The 15,422-nt window shown below is 40.5% G+C and overlaps 1 protein-coding gene across 1 annotated transcript; it reads right to left on the bottom strand.

The window, feature by feature from the left end:
- Nucleotides 1–8,370: 8,370 nt before the first annotated feature.
- Nucleotides 8,371–14,605, bottom strand: LOC121538036 (interleukin-12 subunit beta-like). Its single transcript, XM_041845778.2, has 7 exons — nt 14,563–14,605; nt 12,052–12,372; nt 11,830–11,932; nt 9,994–10,241; nt 9,198–9,373; nt 8,856–8,965; nt 8,371–8,452 (listed from the first exon to the last, which is right to left on the bottom strand). The coding sequence occupies exons 1-7, from the start codon at nt 14,603–14,605 to the stop codon at nt 8,371–8,373; spliced, it is 1,083 nt and encodes a 360-aa protein (XP_041701712.2).
- Nucleotides 14,606–15,422: the final 817 nt, after the last annotated feature.

Genomic DNA, 15,422 nt, shown 5'->3' with positions numbered 1-15,422 from the left:
TGTTATGAGTAGCTCCACTGAGCTACATTACTCTAACAATTAACAATCACCCACGTTTAGCACACAAAGTAAGCAGTGACCTAAAGTTTAAAGTCGAACTGATAGCGTTTTAACTACTTTGCAGATATGAAACAAACAGACAATCATAATATCAGTAAAAAATATAAAATTCCCAGTTCATGCTACAAAACCAAATTTCTAAGAGGTTTTAAAATTATGTTATATTTGACTCAACGTTCCATGACGTACACTAAGGCATTGTTGGCAGAATAGATGGATGCAGTTCAATGCATGATTAATATAATTCACCAATACATTTCTTGGTAGTCCCAAAAATATTGCTATCAGTTTGTAAATCACAGCTGGCCTGGTACATTGTCTGCTGCCTCCATTTGGGACGCACGGTTTCAGTTTCAATGACTGAATATTCCGGACCAAAATTGACGAACGTAACTAACACAGGGAATGTCAATACAATCGAACTAGCAAGGGCAATGATCACAAGTCAGTCATAATGTGGTTAACAGGCTAGTGTATCTATTTATGTAGCAAGCTAAAAACACGGAGCCTAACGTTAGCTAGATAGCTAGCTGCTAGGAGGATGTCAAGTCATGCCATTGGAGGAGTGGGTGAGTGAGTGACTTTTCCCCCTCATATTGTTTTCTGGTGGCTATACACATCTAGAGATGCAGGTGTCATTTGGTTAGCTAGCAAGAACTTGATAGACTGTTATCCAGTTAGCATATCTCTTGTGTTCGCAAATTCACTCTGGTTATCTACTCTGATTTCAGAGCACTCTCGTCTGAGTGTGCCAGAGCGCAGAACAACTTATGAATTTACGAACGCGCAACAACCCGCTGAATATGACTAATGTCAGTAAACGTAGGCAAAAAAAGTAATAGTTAGTCAAGAACGCTCTAGATAACATGTAAACAGCCAAACTAGCTCTGCTACCGTGAGTAAAATGGTCAGAGTGAGGTATTCTCTTATTTGTGTCTGGAAGTAGCTAGCTAGACTCCGGTGCTAGACAAGACAGATGTTTTTATTTGGTTTTATTTACTGCAGTGTCTATTCAGTGTCCAAACGCACGGACATTTTCCCAATCTATATTGCTATAGAATATTCACAAATGCCTTAGTATATGTAATTCCCAAACATTCTAAGAATTTATGAAAATGTCATATTCTTCCTGGGGGTGTATATGAACAGATTTTAACAAGATTTCATGTTGCTAAAATGCTGTCAGTTCCACTTTTAATACAACAATGTCTCACACACATAAGTTATTTTCAAAGAGATGGCTAACAACAGCAAGCGCGCTGCAATAAATAACACAGTTCCACACACCAGACGATGATCATTTGAAACTTAATTTGTTGTTGAAAGTTATTCTTGAAAAGGGAGAAGCTAACAAATAAGCAACAACATCCTCTTCGACATCCTGCTGCATCTGTTGCAAACTAGCCGACAACAAAAGCGAGCTAGCTAGACCATGGGAAAACTACTGCTCGCTATTGCGCAGTGACCTGTTGAACTTAATAATATGCCATTTAGCAGACGCTTTTATCCAAAGCGACTTACAGTCATGTGCGCATACATTTTTACGTATGGGTGGTCGCGGGGATCGAACCCACCACCCTGGCGTTACAAGCGCCATGCTCTACCAATTGAGCTACAGAGGACCAACTTCAACGAGGCAGAAGTTCCCATACGTTTACAGACCCACCCATTAAGTCAAAACGTGATTGGTTGATTACACTGTCACTCCAAAATGTTGCCCTAATACAGTTGAATGGCAGATGCCTTTATCTAGCTTCTGATGGTCTAGCCAATGGCGGATTTAGCAAGGTAGATTTATCTCCCCAAAGACCAGCAAAGAAAAATCCTTATTGGATATTTTTTTCTCTTTCGTGTTAACCCTTTCCTATCCAACAAAAGCTGACGAAATTAAATCAGAACATCATTATTATATTATTATAATCATTATTTTATCATTCCTTAGCCCTTCTCTGAAGGCGTAGAAGGCCAATTTTTCCCAACTGTTTTTGGGTTAGTAATAATTTGTAGAGTGGCTCTATTTTCCCTCAGCATGCATTCTTTCACTATTCTGAATGTCTAAAGAATTAATATGTTGTTCTGAAATATGAACACAGAAATACTGGACATTTTGAACTCGTATTATGGATTCATGACCTTCCTTTCCTTTCACCAGGACACACACATCTCAACCTCCACATACTGTATGTGAGTGTGTCCATCAGTGTTGGGGTCAATTCGATTTGAATTCCAGTCAATTCAAGAAGTACACAGAAATTCCAATTCCAATTCTCTTCAATGCTTTTCAATGAGGAAAATTTTGAATTGAAATGTAGTTTACTTTCTGAATTGACTGGAATTCAAATGGAATTGACCCCAACCCTAGTGTCTGTGTGTGTGTGTTTTGTGAGAGATGAGTGTTCACTGTTCTATGAAGTTGATGTGTTCTCAGTTGTGTTTGATTTAATCTCGTTCCCAGACACTTCCGTCCAAATGTGCGAAGAGTCTGGTGGGCAAACGAGTCAAACTAGGCCTTTGTTAGCCAATACAGAAAGACCGGGAGAATTTCACGGCGCATATGCATTCTGATGGGTTCTGACTTCTAAACTTGAAATATTGTTAATCATCAGTTATCCTTTAGACATGAGGAGTGACATAGTCTGGTTTATACACCAGAAGTTAATAGTTATCTGTAGGAGGAATGTATATGGTGGAGGCAATTAAGGTTGCAGTCACTGATAAGGGTGGAGAGCTGTGGATTAGTGAAGAATGGAGGGTCGAGGTCAGGTCACATTAAGGGAGAAGGAAAAGTTTATTGCCTGCATCACTTAACTTCCCACTTAGCAATGAAGATGTCATGTTTAGAGGGAAGGAGGAGGTCACCTAAATTGGAGTATATATATATCTGTGCTGGTTGGAACATATATTTTTTGTCTTATGCAGCTGTGTGACCCAGTAGGTGAGTAAACATGGTTTGAGCTTTACTAGTCATCTGAAGGATTTTACCTTGTTATTTAGAACCAAACAATTCTTAATTCGGCTTAATCTATCAATCAATCATCTCCCACAACACCTTCACCCTAACCCTCCCCCGTACGCTAGCGTACGACAAGCACAGAGCCACACATTTGCTCAGTAGGTCCCATAGAATTCTATGGTCACTCCCATTAAGGCCAACTTTGAGTGGTTGATATCCCAGACTTATATGTGCTCTGCGCAATAGCCTGGGGATGAGGTTATGTTTGATTTGACCATGTATTGACCATGTTGTGTAGTCTATCTGTGGTCAGAAGGAGCTAGGGTGCAGACGGTGGGAGTGGAGGTATTTGGGGTGGAGAGGACAGTGGACTCAGTGGAGGACATCCCAGCTACTTTCTACCTGACGGGTAAGAGGACATCACTTCTACAATCAATCAAGCACATTTTTATATGGCCTTTTTTTTTTTACATCAGCAGTTGTCACAAAGTGCTTTTACAGTAACCAGGCCTACACCAGAGAAACCCATGACATACAGGTCACCACTGCTCCTTCCATCTCTTTCTCCCTGTGTGATGTCACATCCTGTTCCTGTTTGGGCACCTGGCCTGTCGAGTGCAGGTGGGCTCTCCCATCAACATGAGGCTCCTGCTGCTCCTGCCCCAAATATACACAGGTAGACACACACTATTAGGAATCTTCCCCTATTTCCATGTTTGTGTGTAAGTGTGTTGTGTGTCAGAGTTGAGGGATGATAAGCCAGTGTTTGAGAAGGGCCTCGGGTGTGGGAGGAGGACATGCAGATGCACTCCAAGTTCCTGGACAGAAAGGTGACATATTAGTCTTTCCCTACACCCTACCATTACCCCCTCCTCTCACCTAGCCCCTTACTCTTATTCCACTATTTCCTAAGTTTCCAACATGACATGACGCGTGTGTGTGTTTTAGGATGAGTTGAAGGCAGCAGCCGGAGCTCCACGCCATGATGGCTGACTTCCTGTTACGAGCAACGTCTTTATGTTCTACCGCGAGGACTTCTCCCGCTGACCCCGGGTACCTTAAACACCTCCTTACCTTAAACACCTCCTCACCTTAAACACCTCCACACCTTAAACACCTCCTCACCTTGACACACACTGTGTGATCAAATATTCAATGCTTTTATGGATGTTTTTCTATTTTATTTTGTGACTCTGTTTTTACTGTCTACTGTTTTTCTTTGTATGAGCTGCAATGAAACAAAATCCAATCAACTGTTGCTATGGCAATCACAAGAGTTACAGTTATGTCAGTTGGTGTAAAAAAAGAAAATGTGTTATTTAATGTCTTGTATATTTTCCATGCTTTATTTCTGTTAAGAACTTTATCCTTGAGTGTGATAATTTCAGTAACTGCAACAGTACTTTGCTTTGGCTCTGACGTGATCAACCCATACATTTGTAAGAATAAAGTTGTAAATGAAAGTAATCCTATGCCTGTGTGATCTGGTTTCTGAATGGAATATTTTGCTGAGCCTACTTTCAACCGGTCTTTAGCAAATAAGTCAGGAAAACATGGTTTTAAACTTTAACCCGTGGCTCTGATTCAACCACAATGGGTTGAAGACCATGGGCCTGTCTTGGGGGGGAGGGGGGGAAGCTGAAAAAGTTGCCAAGGACCATCAGGCATGGCAAGGGCTTGTTGCTGCATTATGCGCCACAGGGAGCAAAGTACTGTACTTTCTATTGTCCTTGTCTCTAATGCTCATAGACCTGTGTAACATTTGAAAATTAGCAAATAGATAAAAAGAAAATACTAACACAATAAAATAACAATAACGAGGCTATGTACAGGCTATATACAAGGAGTACTGAGTCAGTGTACTGGGGTACGAGGTAGTTGGGGTGATTGATTGAGGTAATATTTACATGTAAGTTTGGTTAGGCAACTGATTGAAGTACTATGTACATGTAGGTAGTTGTGAAAAGTAGAGTTAATCAAAGCCATTTGATTAACTGTTCAGCAGTCTTATGGCTTTGGGGTAGAAGCTGTTCAGGAGCCTTTCGGTCCCAGACTTGGCGCTCCGGTACTGCTTGACGTGCGGTAGCAGAGAGAACAGACTAACTTGGGTGGCTGGAGTCTTTGACAATTTGTAGGACCTTCCTCTGACACCGCTTGGTATAGAGGTCGTGGATGACGGGGAGCTCGGCCCCAGTGATGTACTGGGCCGTACGCACTACCCTCTGTTGCACCTTGCGGTCGGATGCCGAGCAGTTGTCATACCAAGCGGGGATGCAGCCAGTCAAGATGCTCTCAAAATATATTTGAATATTATTCCAATGTTAGCCTTTTTAGAGGCAAATTTTTTCATGTGAATTTCTGGCTCAATTGACAGCGCCATTTATCTATTTCAGTAGTGCTCTTATTAGCCTTTTAAATCACTGTGAATTACCTAGCTCCTAGGGTAGGCCCATGTTGGCATATCAAAACATATAAATAAACAACGTGTTTTAATTTGGGACGGTTCATTTTCAGTTTGGGATGGTTGAAATTGCACTTCAGGACAATTCTGGGACGTTCATGAAAAAAGTTACTCTCAAGACCTGGGTAGCTATATATTGTTTTGAAAGTTTGAAAGTTTGAAACAAGTAAAAGTTAATTAACATTTCTTAAATGTATTCCTATGTTGTTGTATAACTAGTGAACTATTGGTGATGACATAATATCGTGTAAAAATAGATTTCTACCGAGTGATGCTATGCTAGGTTGGCAATTTTTTCAGTTCTGCCCACAAATATTATATAGGATTGAGGTCAGGGCTTTGTGATGGCCACTCCAGTACCTTGACTTTGTTGTCCTTAAGCCATTTTGCACAACTTTGGATGTATGCTTGGGGTCATTGACCATTTGGAAGACCCATTTGCGACTAAGCTTTAACTTTCTGACTGATGTCTTGAGATGTTGCTTCAATATATCCACATAATTTTCCTTCCTCATGATGCCATCTATTTTGTGAAGTGCACCAGTCCCTCCTGCAGCAAAATACCCCCACAGCATGATGCTGCCGCCTCTGTGCTTCACGGTTGGGATGGTGTTCTTCGGCTTGCAACGTACCCCCTTTTTCCACCAAACATAACGATGGTCATTATGGCCAAACAGTTCTATTTTTGTTTCATCAGACCAGAGGACATTTCTCCAAAAAGTACGATCTTTGTCCCCATGTGCAGTTGAAAACCGTAGTCTGGCTTTTTTATGGCGGTTTTGGAGCGTGGGCTTCTTCCTTGCTGAGCGGCCTTTCAGGTTATGTCGATATAGGACTCGTTTTACTGTGGATGTAGATACTTCTGTACCTGTTTCCTCCAGCATCTTCACAAGGTCCTTAGCTGTTGTTCTGGGATTGATTTCACTTTTCGTACCAAAGTATGTTCATCTCCAGGAGACAGAACGCGTCTCCTTCCTGAGCGGTATGACGTACTATTGTTTGTACAGATGAACGTGGTACCTTCAGGCGTTTGGAAATTGCTCCCAAGGTTGAACCAGACTTGTGGAGGTCTACAATTTGTTTTCTGAGGTCTTGGCTGATTTCTTTTGATTTTCCTATGATGTCAAGCAAAGAGGCACTGAGTTTGAAGGTAGGCCTTGAAATACAACCACAGGTACACCTCCAATTGACTCAAATTATGTAAATTAGCCTATCAGAAGCTTCTAAAGCCATTACATCATTTTTTGGAATTTTCCAAGCTGTTTAAAGGCACAGTCAACTTAGTGTATGTAAACTTCTGACCCATTGGAATTGGGATACAGTGAATTATAAGTGAAATAATCTGTCTGTAAACAATTGTTTGAAAAATTACCTGTGTCTTGCACAAAGTAGATGTCCTAACCGACTTGCCAAAATTATAGTTTGTTAACAAGAAATTTGTAGAGTGGTTGAAAAACGAGTTTTAATGACTCCAACCAAGTGTATGTAAACTTCCGACTTCAACTGTAGGTAACTAGCTAGCTAACTACTCTGTACAATTCATAATAGATTGGTGCTACGTACTTAGCTAGCTAGCTATACCCATTTCCAGACAGTAAAAACATTATTTATCTAATGAAAGCAGAATCTAATTCATGTTAATAAGCTAACCCCATCATTGTTAAGGCCAGACATTTTTGTTATATGATAAAGGTATTTGGTCAAATGATTATGGCAAGGTTCAAAGACAGGCATTAGAGAGAGTGTGAGAGAGCGCATCACCCATGTTGCGGCAGGGAGAGGACGAACAGGTCATCAGGTGAAAATTTGAGTTATAAGGCACTATCAGTTCAACTCTTCATCGTTGCTGACTGTAGTGCCCAAGTGCTATAACAAAACAGTTGCTGCCTGCATTCTGATTTCATTTGGTTGTCATGGCAGGGGTCAGAGACAGTCAGTAGAGACAGGGAGAGCACCGCCCATGTAGAGGCACAGAGAGAGGACCAACAGGTCATCAGGTGAGAACTTGGAATTTTTGTTATAGGGCAGTTTGGTAAAGCACGTTGCAAAGCAATTTACATTGCACACAGATTGGAACTATCGGTTCAACTCCTCATCTTTGCTGACTGTAGTCGAAGTGCTATAACAAATGTTGTTGCCTCCATTCTGATTTCATCTGGTTGTCATGGAGTTTGAAAACGTGGCTGCGCTCAACAATGATACAAAGCAGATTGAACCATGTTGCCATCTGTCATATCCACTAGGAGAAGCTGGATACCATAGATAGGAAAACAATATGCCCAAATTGTATTTCTGGCAGTGACAGGCGTAAACAGGTACAGTTCCGTGAAAAAGTATTTGCCCCCTTTCTGATTTTCTCTATTTCTGCATATTTTTGATACTGAATGTTATCAGATCTTCAACCAAAACCTAATATTAGATAAAGGGAACCTGAGTTTACAAATAACAAAACAAACTGATACTTATTTTATTTATTTATTTAATTAACAAAGTTATGCAACACCCAATCCTGAAATTCATTAATGACTATGAACACAGAGTAGTGGAAAGAACTCATACACACTTACTGTAAGTGCAGGTTTGTACGTTTATTTTGATTTAGAGTTTTAAAGTCACATTATGACTATGTTAGTGCATGTCATACTCTTTGGGATAAAAAGCAACAACAATAAATAAATAATCATGATCAAATAAATACTAATAAATAAATGTAATAACACATAAATAATGTAAATGTAAAGTTTGTGTCAGTAAATGAGTTCAGAAATGCAATCTTTGGTCTTGGCAACAAAGTCACCTTTGTCATAGTTGATGTTTTAGAGTGTGAATGCCTACAAACTCTACAGAGTGAATAAATAGGATAATGTTTGATGGCCATCAGTATGGTAAAGATCTACTATTGAGACACACTCTTCTTCTGCTTCTCCTGCTTCTTCTGCTTCTCCTGCTTCCTCCTCTTGTTTCGCTTTTTGCTGTGTCTGAAAGATCACATCACATTGTAAAACGTGTTGTTCTGCAATGTCTTCTCAGAAGTTCAATTAATGAACTGATAAACAATTCATGAAATGGAATTTCGATACCCTTCCTGAATGTACTGAATGGAAAACCCAATTGAACCTGACCCTGGTAGATGTAACATGATAAAACAGTAGACTGGAGCGGGGGTTTTAAACCCTCTCCTCGGGGATCCCCAGACGTTTCACACTTTTGTTGTAGCCCTGAACTAGCTCACCTGATTCATTAGTAGTCAAGTGCTTGATGATTTGTTGACAAATTGAATCAGGTGTGTTAGCTATTCAATAGTTCAAATACATGGAACGGCTGGGGGTCCTCGAGGAGAGGTTCTCCTGAAAACAGTAGACCAGAGAGTGTGGTACTGACCTGTACTCTGTCCAGTCGCTCCAGGGGGAGTCACAGAGGGCATCCTGGGCCCTGACACACACCGTCACTTTGGCCTTTACTGACCACTGGCTGCTCTCTGTGGTGTGGTCCTGGGGGAACACAGGGGTTAAATTCATTAAGCACCAAATGGAAGAAAATGGCCTGAAGCAGAGAGGGACTACCTGAAATACGTTTTGCTACATTGTGCCCTAATGAATATCTATTAGTTCAAGAGTATACGACTTGTTAGTCCAGGATCTGGATCTCTTGGTGTAATGGCTCTCATCAAGCTTTGGAGACAAGGCCTAGTAGTACGTACAGTATGTAGACAGTAGTCCTCACCTTGGACTCTGTGCAGGGAGAATCACACGCGCACCCGTTCTTACGCTCTCTGTCTTTGATCTCTTTGACCTGGAAGGAGAGGGGGAAGTAGGAGATGGGGCTGTTCCAGGAGACAGGATAGCTCCACTCTATAGTACTGCTGTTCACCTTCTTAATGGATACCTTGTCTGGCTTCACTGTAGAGAGGGAGAGAGTGAGGCAGGGAGAGAGAGAGAGAGAGAGAGAGAGAGAGACGGGGGGGAAAGAGAGAGAGGGGGGGGGGTGAGGGAAGGAGGGAGGGGTAGAGAGCGAGAGGGGGAGGGAGGGAGGGCAAGGGAAGGAGGGAGGGGGAGGGAAGGAGATTATTATCATAACTTCTACCAGCACTCTGCACTATAAAACTAACTTTCAGTAGCGTTTAAACCAAAAAAATCTCAGCATTTAATCTTCTGCAAGATATTTGTATATAGAGGTAGGTTTCCTAACTGTGGCGACGACGCCATTATTAGTGCGTCTCTCCACTGGTGCGCTACAAACTCCTTCAATTTCAGAGCACTTTGTTTTCCGCATTCTAAGTGTTTGTTATGGGATAGACAGGTTTGCCAGCTCCAAGGCATTTTCTTTTCACAGACCAGTTACATTGTGAAGTTTGTAAATATAATTTTTGCATTAGTTTGTAAATATAGTGAAGTGCACATCTGGACCATTATCGTCACCTTTAAGTAGCCTACAATCACAACTTGTGCACCTGATCCTGCCAGTCTCTTACAACATGTCTGCCCTTATGACTGCCACAAGGTCCCTATTTAACACTCACCTATCTCTGATAAGTAGAAGGATTGGGAATATTCCTCCAGCAGGTAGTTAGTCTTCATGTAGATGGTCAGGGTGATCCGGTCAGTCTCCTCAGCATAGGGACAATACTGTCTGTCCACACAGGACACCCCCAGTCCACTACTGTGCACAGAACACATGATGTCACTCTGGCCAGACGAAGAGGAACATGTCCACTGCTGTCCGCTGGCGTCCACAGAACAGTTGACGTTTTCCGCATCAGACAGGCCACTATAGAAAAGGCAAGAAATGGATGACTGCAATTAGAGTAACACAGGCCTAGTCCATTCACTAATATTTCATTTGAAGTCAAGGCAATACTTTAAGTTATTATGCACATTTCTTGCCTATACAGCACTATAGCACTATACAACAGTCAGATCCATAGAATGTATACACTCTTAGAAAAAAGGCTTCCAAAAGGGTTCTTTGCAGAGGGATAGGGTTCTACCAAGAACCGCTTTGATCAGAATAATTTTTTTTAGAAGACAAAGGTTCTTTGTAAGGAAAGGATTCTACCTAGAACCTTCAACATCCTAAGAACCGTTTTTGGAAGAAAGGGTTCTTTGATGATTCTTTGGAAGGCAAGATGGATTATTTGGAAGGCAAGAAGGGTTCTATACTGAACAAAAATATAAATGCAACATGCAATGTTTTTACTGAGTTACAGTTCATATAAGGAAATCAGTCAATTGAAATAAATAAATTAGGCCCTAATCTATGGATTTCACATGACTGGGCAGGGGCACAGCTTTGGGTGGGCCTGTGAGGGCATAGGCCCACCCACTGGGGAGCCAGGCCCAGCCAATCGGAATGAGTTTTTCCCCACAAGAGGGCTTTATTACAGACAGAAATACTCCTCAGTTTCATCAGCTGTTTGGGAGGCTGGTCTGAGACAAATCCCTCAGGTGAAGATGCCGGATGTGGAGGTCCTGAGCTGGCGTGGTTACATTTGGTCTGCGGTTGTGAGGCTGGTTGGACGTACTGCCAAATTCTATCAAATGACTTTGGAGGTGGCTTATATGGTAGAGAAATTAACATTCAATTCTCTGGCTACAGCTCTGGTGGACATTCCTGTAGTCAGCATGCCAACTGCACACTCCCTCAAAACATGAGACATCTTTGGCCTTGTGTTGTGTGACAAAACTGCACATTTTAGAGTGGTCGTTTATTGTCCCCAGCACAAGGTGCACCTGTGTAATGATCATGCTGTTTAATCAGCTTCTTGATATGCCACACCTGTCAGGTGGATGGATTATCTTGGCAGAGGAGAAATGCAGGGTGCGGGTGATTAACAATTCAACTTGTTGGATATCCTAACTCTGTCTGGATTCCAATAAGAATTACACATCACTTTACAAACCAGCATAATGTGACTTGCAGGCCTGATGTGGCCTGTAAACCAGGAGATTCCTAACACCACTGTGTTAGGCTATAACTAGGTTGTCAAATAAATGCCTTATGATTACTGCATGTAATGTAGTAGTACAATTTTAAAGGCTAATAAGGATGGTGCAACCGTTCATAGAGGGTTCTAGGAAGAACCCTCCAAAGATAAAAGATTTCTCGGTAGCACCCTTCATAGACGGTTCTAGGCAGAACCCTTCATAGAGGGTTTTAGGTAGAACCATATACAGGGGGTTCTTTGAAGAACCCTACATAGAGGGTTTTAGATAGAACCCTCTGCAAAGGGTTCTACCCAGCACCAAAAAGGGTTCCCCCATGGGGACAAACTGAAGAACCCTGTATTGTTCTACTTAGCACCTTTTTTTCTAAGAGTGTAGTAGGAATACATTGAAATGGTTGGTGGTAATAGTACCGTGCCACTCTGACAGACATAACGGTCCCAACCCGTTTAGTGCTAAATTTCCAGGAGCAGTGGAAGTCTCCTTGGTAGTTCCGTGTAGAACATTTCATATAGCCTTAGAATAGAACAAAACAAATGAACAAAAGAGAAACAGAAGATGTTAGAATTGGATAATGAATGAAAACTAATATTTGACTTGTTTTCAGATGACAGACAGACAGAAATCCTGTATACCTGTTCTGGTGGATCCTTCTAGAATGCGTTTCTGTTCATCCAGGTGTTTGACCAGCACCGTAGTATTCTTCAGGAGGGTTCTATCCAGGCTGTGACATGTAAAGATCCCCCCTCCAGTTCTCTCTTCCAGGTTGACAAGGAAGGTATTTCCCCTCTTAATCTCCTCTTTACCTATCATCCATAGGATCTCCTCATCCTCCTCTCCATCTCTCCGCCACACCCAGTCATCGCCTTTCCTCCAACCCTCCTCCTCTCGGTTGAAGGAACCCAGGCAGGTCAGAGGATGCTGAACCAGCGAGCCGTCAACGTTCACCACAACAACTGGTGACAACACACACTTCAATCAACACCAACACAGTCAGGTCCAACATTATTGCCACCCTTGATAAAGATTAGCCAAAAAAAGCGGTATAAAATAAATCATGAAAATACTGAACTATATTGTATTCTTTAGAAAATGTAATTATTTTATACTAATACAATTAGTCAGAGATTTTGTTTATCAAGTATAGTTTTTTTCTCTCAGAAAGATTGGTCCAAATGATTGGCAACGCTGTTTTCAATACCTTTCTAAACCTCACCTTGGGAGGATAACGGCACAGGGGTGCCAATAATTCTGATCCCTATCTTTTTTAGAAAAAAACATTACTTGTTAAACAAGATCTCTTTCTCTGACTAATTGTATTGGTATAAAATAATATAATTGTTCTATTTGTTAAGCATACAATATACAGTAGCTCAGTGTTTGTATTATTTATTTTATACAGTCTTTTTTGCTCATCTTTATCAAGTGTGACAATAACGTTGGATCTGACTGTAGCTCATCAACACAAACACATGCCTCAACTTTATATAGCCTTATGATGAACTGACATAAACATACCCTCAACTTTATACACAGGGCTGGCAAAACCAACATATAACTAACTCATCTCTATACAGTGCCTTCAGAAAGTATTCACACTCCTTGACTTTTTCAACATTTTGTTGTGTTACAGCCTGAATTCAAAATAGATTAAACAGAGATTTTGTGTCACTGGCCTACACACAATACCCTATAATGTCAAAGTGGAGTTTTGTTTTTAGAACATTTTGCAAATGTTCAATCACTAATTAAAATTGAAAAGCTGAAATGTCTTGAGTCAATAAGTATTCAACCCTTGTGTTATGGGAAGCCAAATAAGTTCAGGAGGAAAGATACATTTAATAGAGCTAAGCACAGGCAAAATACTACAGGAAAACCTGGTCCAGTCTGCTTTCCAACAGACACTGGGAGACAAATTCAACTTTCAGTAAGACAATAACCTAAAACATAAGGCCAAATATACACTGGAGTTGCTTAACAAGACATTGAATCTTCCTGAGTTGCCTTGTTACAGTTTTGACTTGAATCAGCTTGAAAATCAATGGAAAGACTTGAAAATGGCTGTCTAGCAATGATCAACAACCAATTTGACAGAGCATGAATAATTGTTTTAAGAATAATGTGCAAATATTGTACAATCAAGATGTGAAAATCTCTTAGAGACTCACAGCTGTAATCGCTGCCAAAGGTGACTCTAAATGTATTGACTCAGGGGTGTGAATACTTATGTAAATTAGATATTTCTGTATTTCATTTGCAATACATTTGCTAAAATATCTAAAAACATGTTTTCACTTCGTCATTATGGGGTATTGTGTGTAGATTTAAAAAAAACATTTTATCCCTTTTGAATTCAGACTGTAACACAATAAAATGTGGAATAAGTCAAGGGGTAAAAATACTTTCTGAAGGCTCTGTGCTATACCAGACTGGAAACACATATACAAGTCTTAATAATGAACAGGCAACATACTGACAAGTGTACAGGCTGCCATTATTGTTACAAACTGTACTGATCTAACCGATGACAGTAATATACATGTACTGATCAGAGATGATGATTTCCTACCATTGGGTAGAAGATTCCAGCTGCTCTGAGTGAACTTGGGGCTTTGGCTTTTGGCCTGGTGTAGGATTAGAATGCCTAGTAAAGTAGGCAGGATGTCTAGTAAAGTAAACCTCATCTACGAGGGAGACAGAGTAGGAGCCAGGGAGGGAGGGAGGGAGGGAGGGAGGAGAGAGAGAGAGAGATAATAATGTTTAGTCAAATAAATGTCAAATATAAAAATCAAAGATTCTACCCATGTAAGTGTTCATAATGAATAGAATATGATGTACAAAATGAATAATTTATCTACAAAATAAATTCATAGGCCAAAAAGTTAATTTAAAAGTAAATTTTTCATACCTTTAGACAACAAGCAAACATCTTCTGATCAACACTTATCCTCTGAATAACGCTGAAGTCTAAACAGTGGCTTTTTAATATGTGTCGATGTCGATGACATTTAGCATCCAATAGAATTCCCCCGTTGAGAAAAGTACAGACGGGCAGAATGAGGAACTCAATCACTTTCTAACCTTCCTAAACAAGACACAAGATAATAGAGGACTGTTCAGTCATGACCTCTCTCTCGCTTTCTCACTTCCATATGCTGCATACACATCCCCAGACTTCCTGCCTTGCATTCTTTCAAAGGTTTTTATTAGTTGCCCACAGTATTGCTTAATATAATCTGTAGGATACTAAGGGGTAACTACATCTAATTGCTGACACAAAAAAAGCAACGTTTGGAGAAAAAAAAATGTATGTGGATGAAGGTCATACTTAGGCGAATAAACTATAAAGGGAAACAAATATTGGAATGGAATAAAGCTAATAACAATAAATAACATTGGAATATAACATTTCATAACAATAACTTAACTAATTAATTCAGAGTAACATTGATGTGGCAACTCTCTTATGCTCTGCTATTGCACGATTCTAATTTGTACATAGGTCACAAATAAAGCTATCCTCAGTAAAATTGGAGCACAACTCATGAGCCCACCTGCTGTGACTGTGACTAAAAACAGGGGGAGAGATGCCAATTGAAAAGCTCTCTCTTAAAAACGTAGCTAGCTATCCAGCAATATGACAGCTAGCTATTGGCAAGTTGACCCCAATACACTCATCCAACATATTGCTACTTTACTCATCTACGTTTTTCTCTCTAAACAAGTGGATTCTTTATCTTAAGGCTTTCCTACTTTTATATTTACAAAACAATTATAGATCTAACTTCATTGGAATATATCTACAACTTATTTCAAAATTCAAAAAAGTTAGATTTACCACAAGGTAGTTTTGTTGAAATATCTCCAAAAGTTGTGATGACACAGATTATTTTGTTGTTGTTGAGAAAGAGCAGTGGCAGCCAGGAAAAGTGTTGGGGGGGGCAGTTACCTCAGGGGGCTAGTTACCCCTTAGTACCGTACCTTGTAGCCTCAACCATCCCCTCTC

The sequence above is a fragment of the Coregonus clupeaformis genome, chromosome 3 (assembly GCF_020615455.1).
Source record: "Coregonus clupeaformis isolate EN_2021a chromosome 3, ASM2061545v1, whole genome shotgun sequence".
Classification (NCBI taxonomy): Eukaryota; Metazoa; Chordata; class Actinopteri; order Salmoniformes; family Salmonidae; genus Coregonus; species Coregonus clupeaformis.
Note: the sequence above shows the minus strand (reverse complement) of the source record. Positions and strands in the feature narration are given on the sequence as shown.

What these genes read in the sequence shown, in the direction of transcription:
- LOC121538036 (XM_041845778.2), bottom strand. Translation starts at nt 14,605, where the DNA reads ATGCAAGGCAGGAAGTCTGGGGATGTGTATGCAGCATATGGAA. An exon ending in TGTGTATGCAGCATATGGAA is followed by an intron (nt 12,373 to 14,562) that starts GTGAGAAAGCGA and finishes TGTTGTCACCAG; the next exon opens with TTGTTGTGGTGAACGTTGAC. An exon ending in ATGTCTGTCAGAGTGGCACG is followed by an intron (nt 10,242 to 11,829) that starts GTACTATTACCA and finishes CCTTTTCTATAG; the next exon opens with TGGCCTGTCTGATGCGGAAA.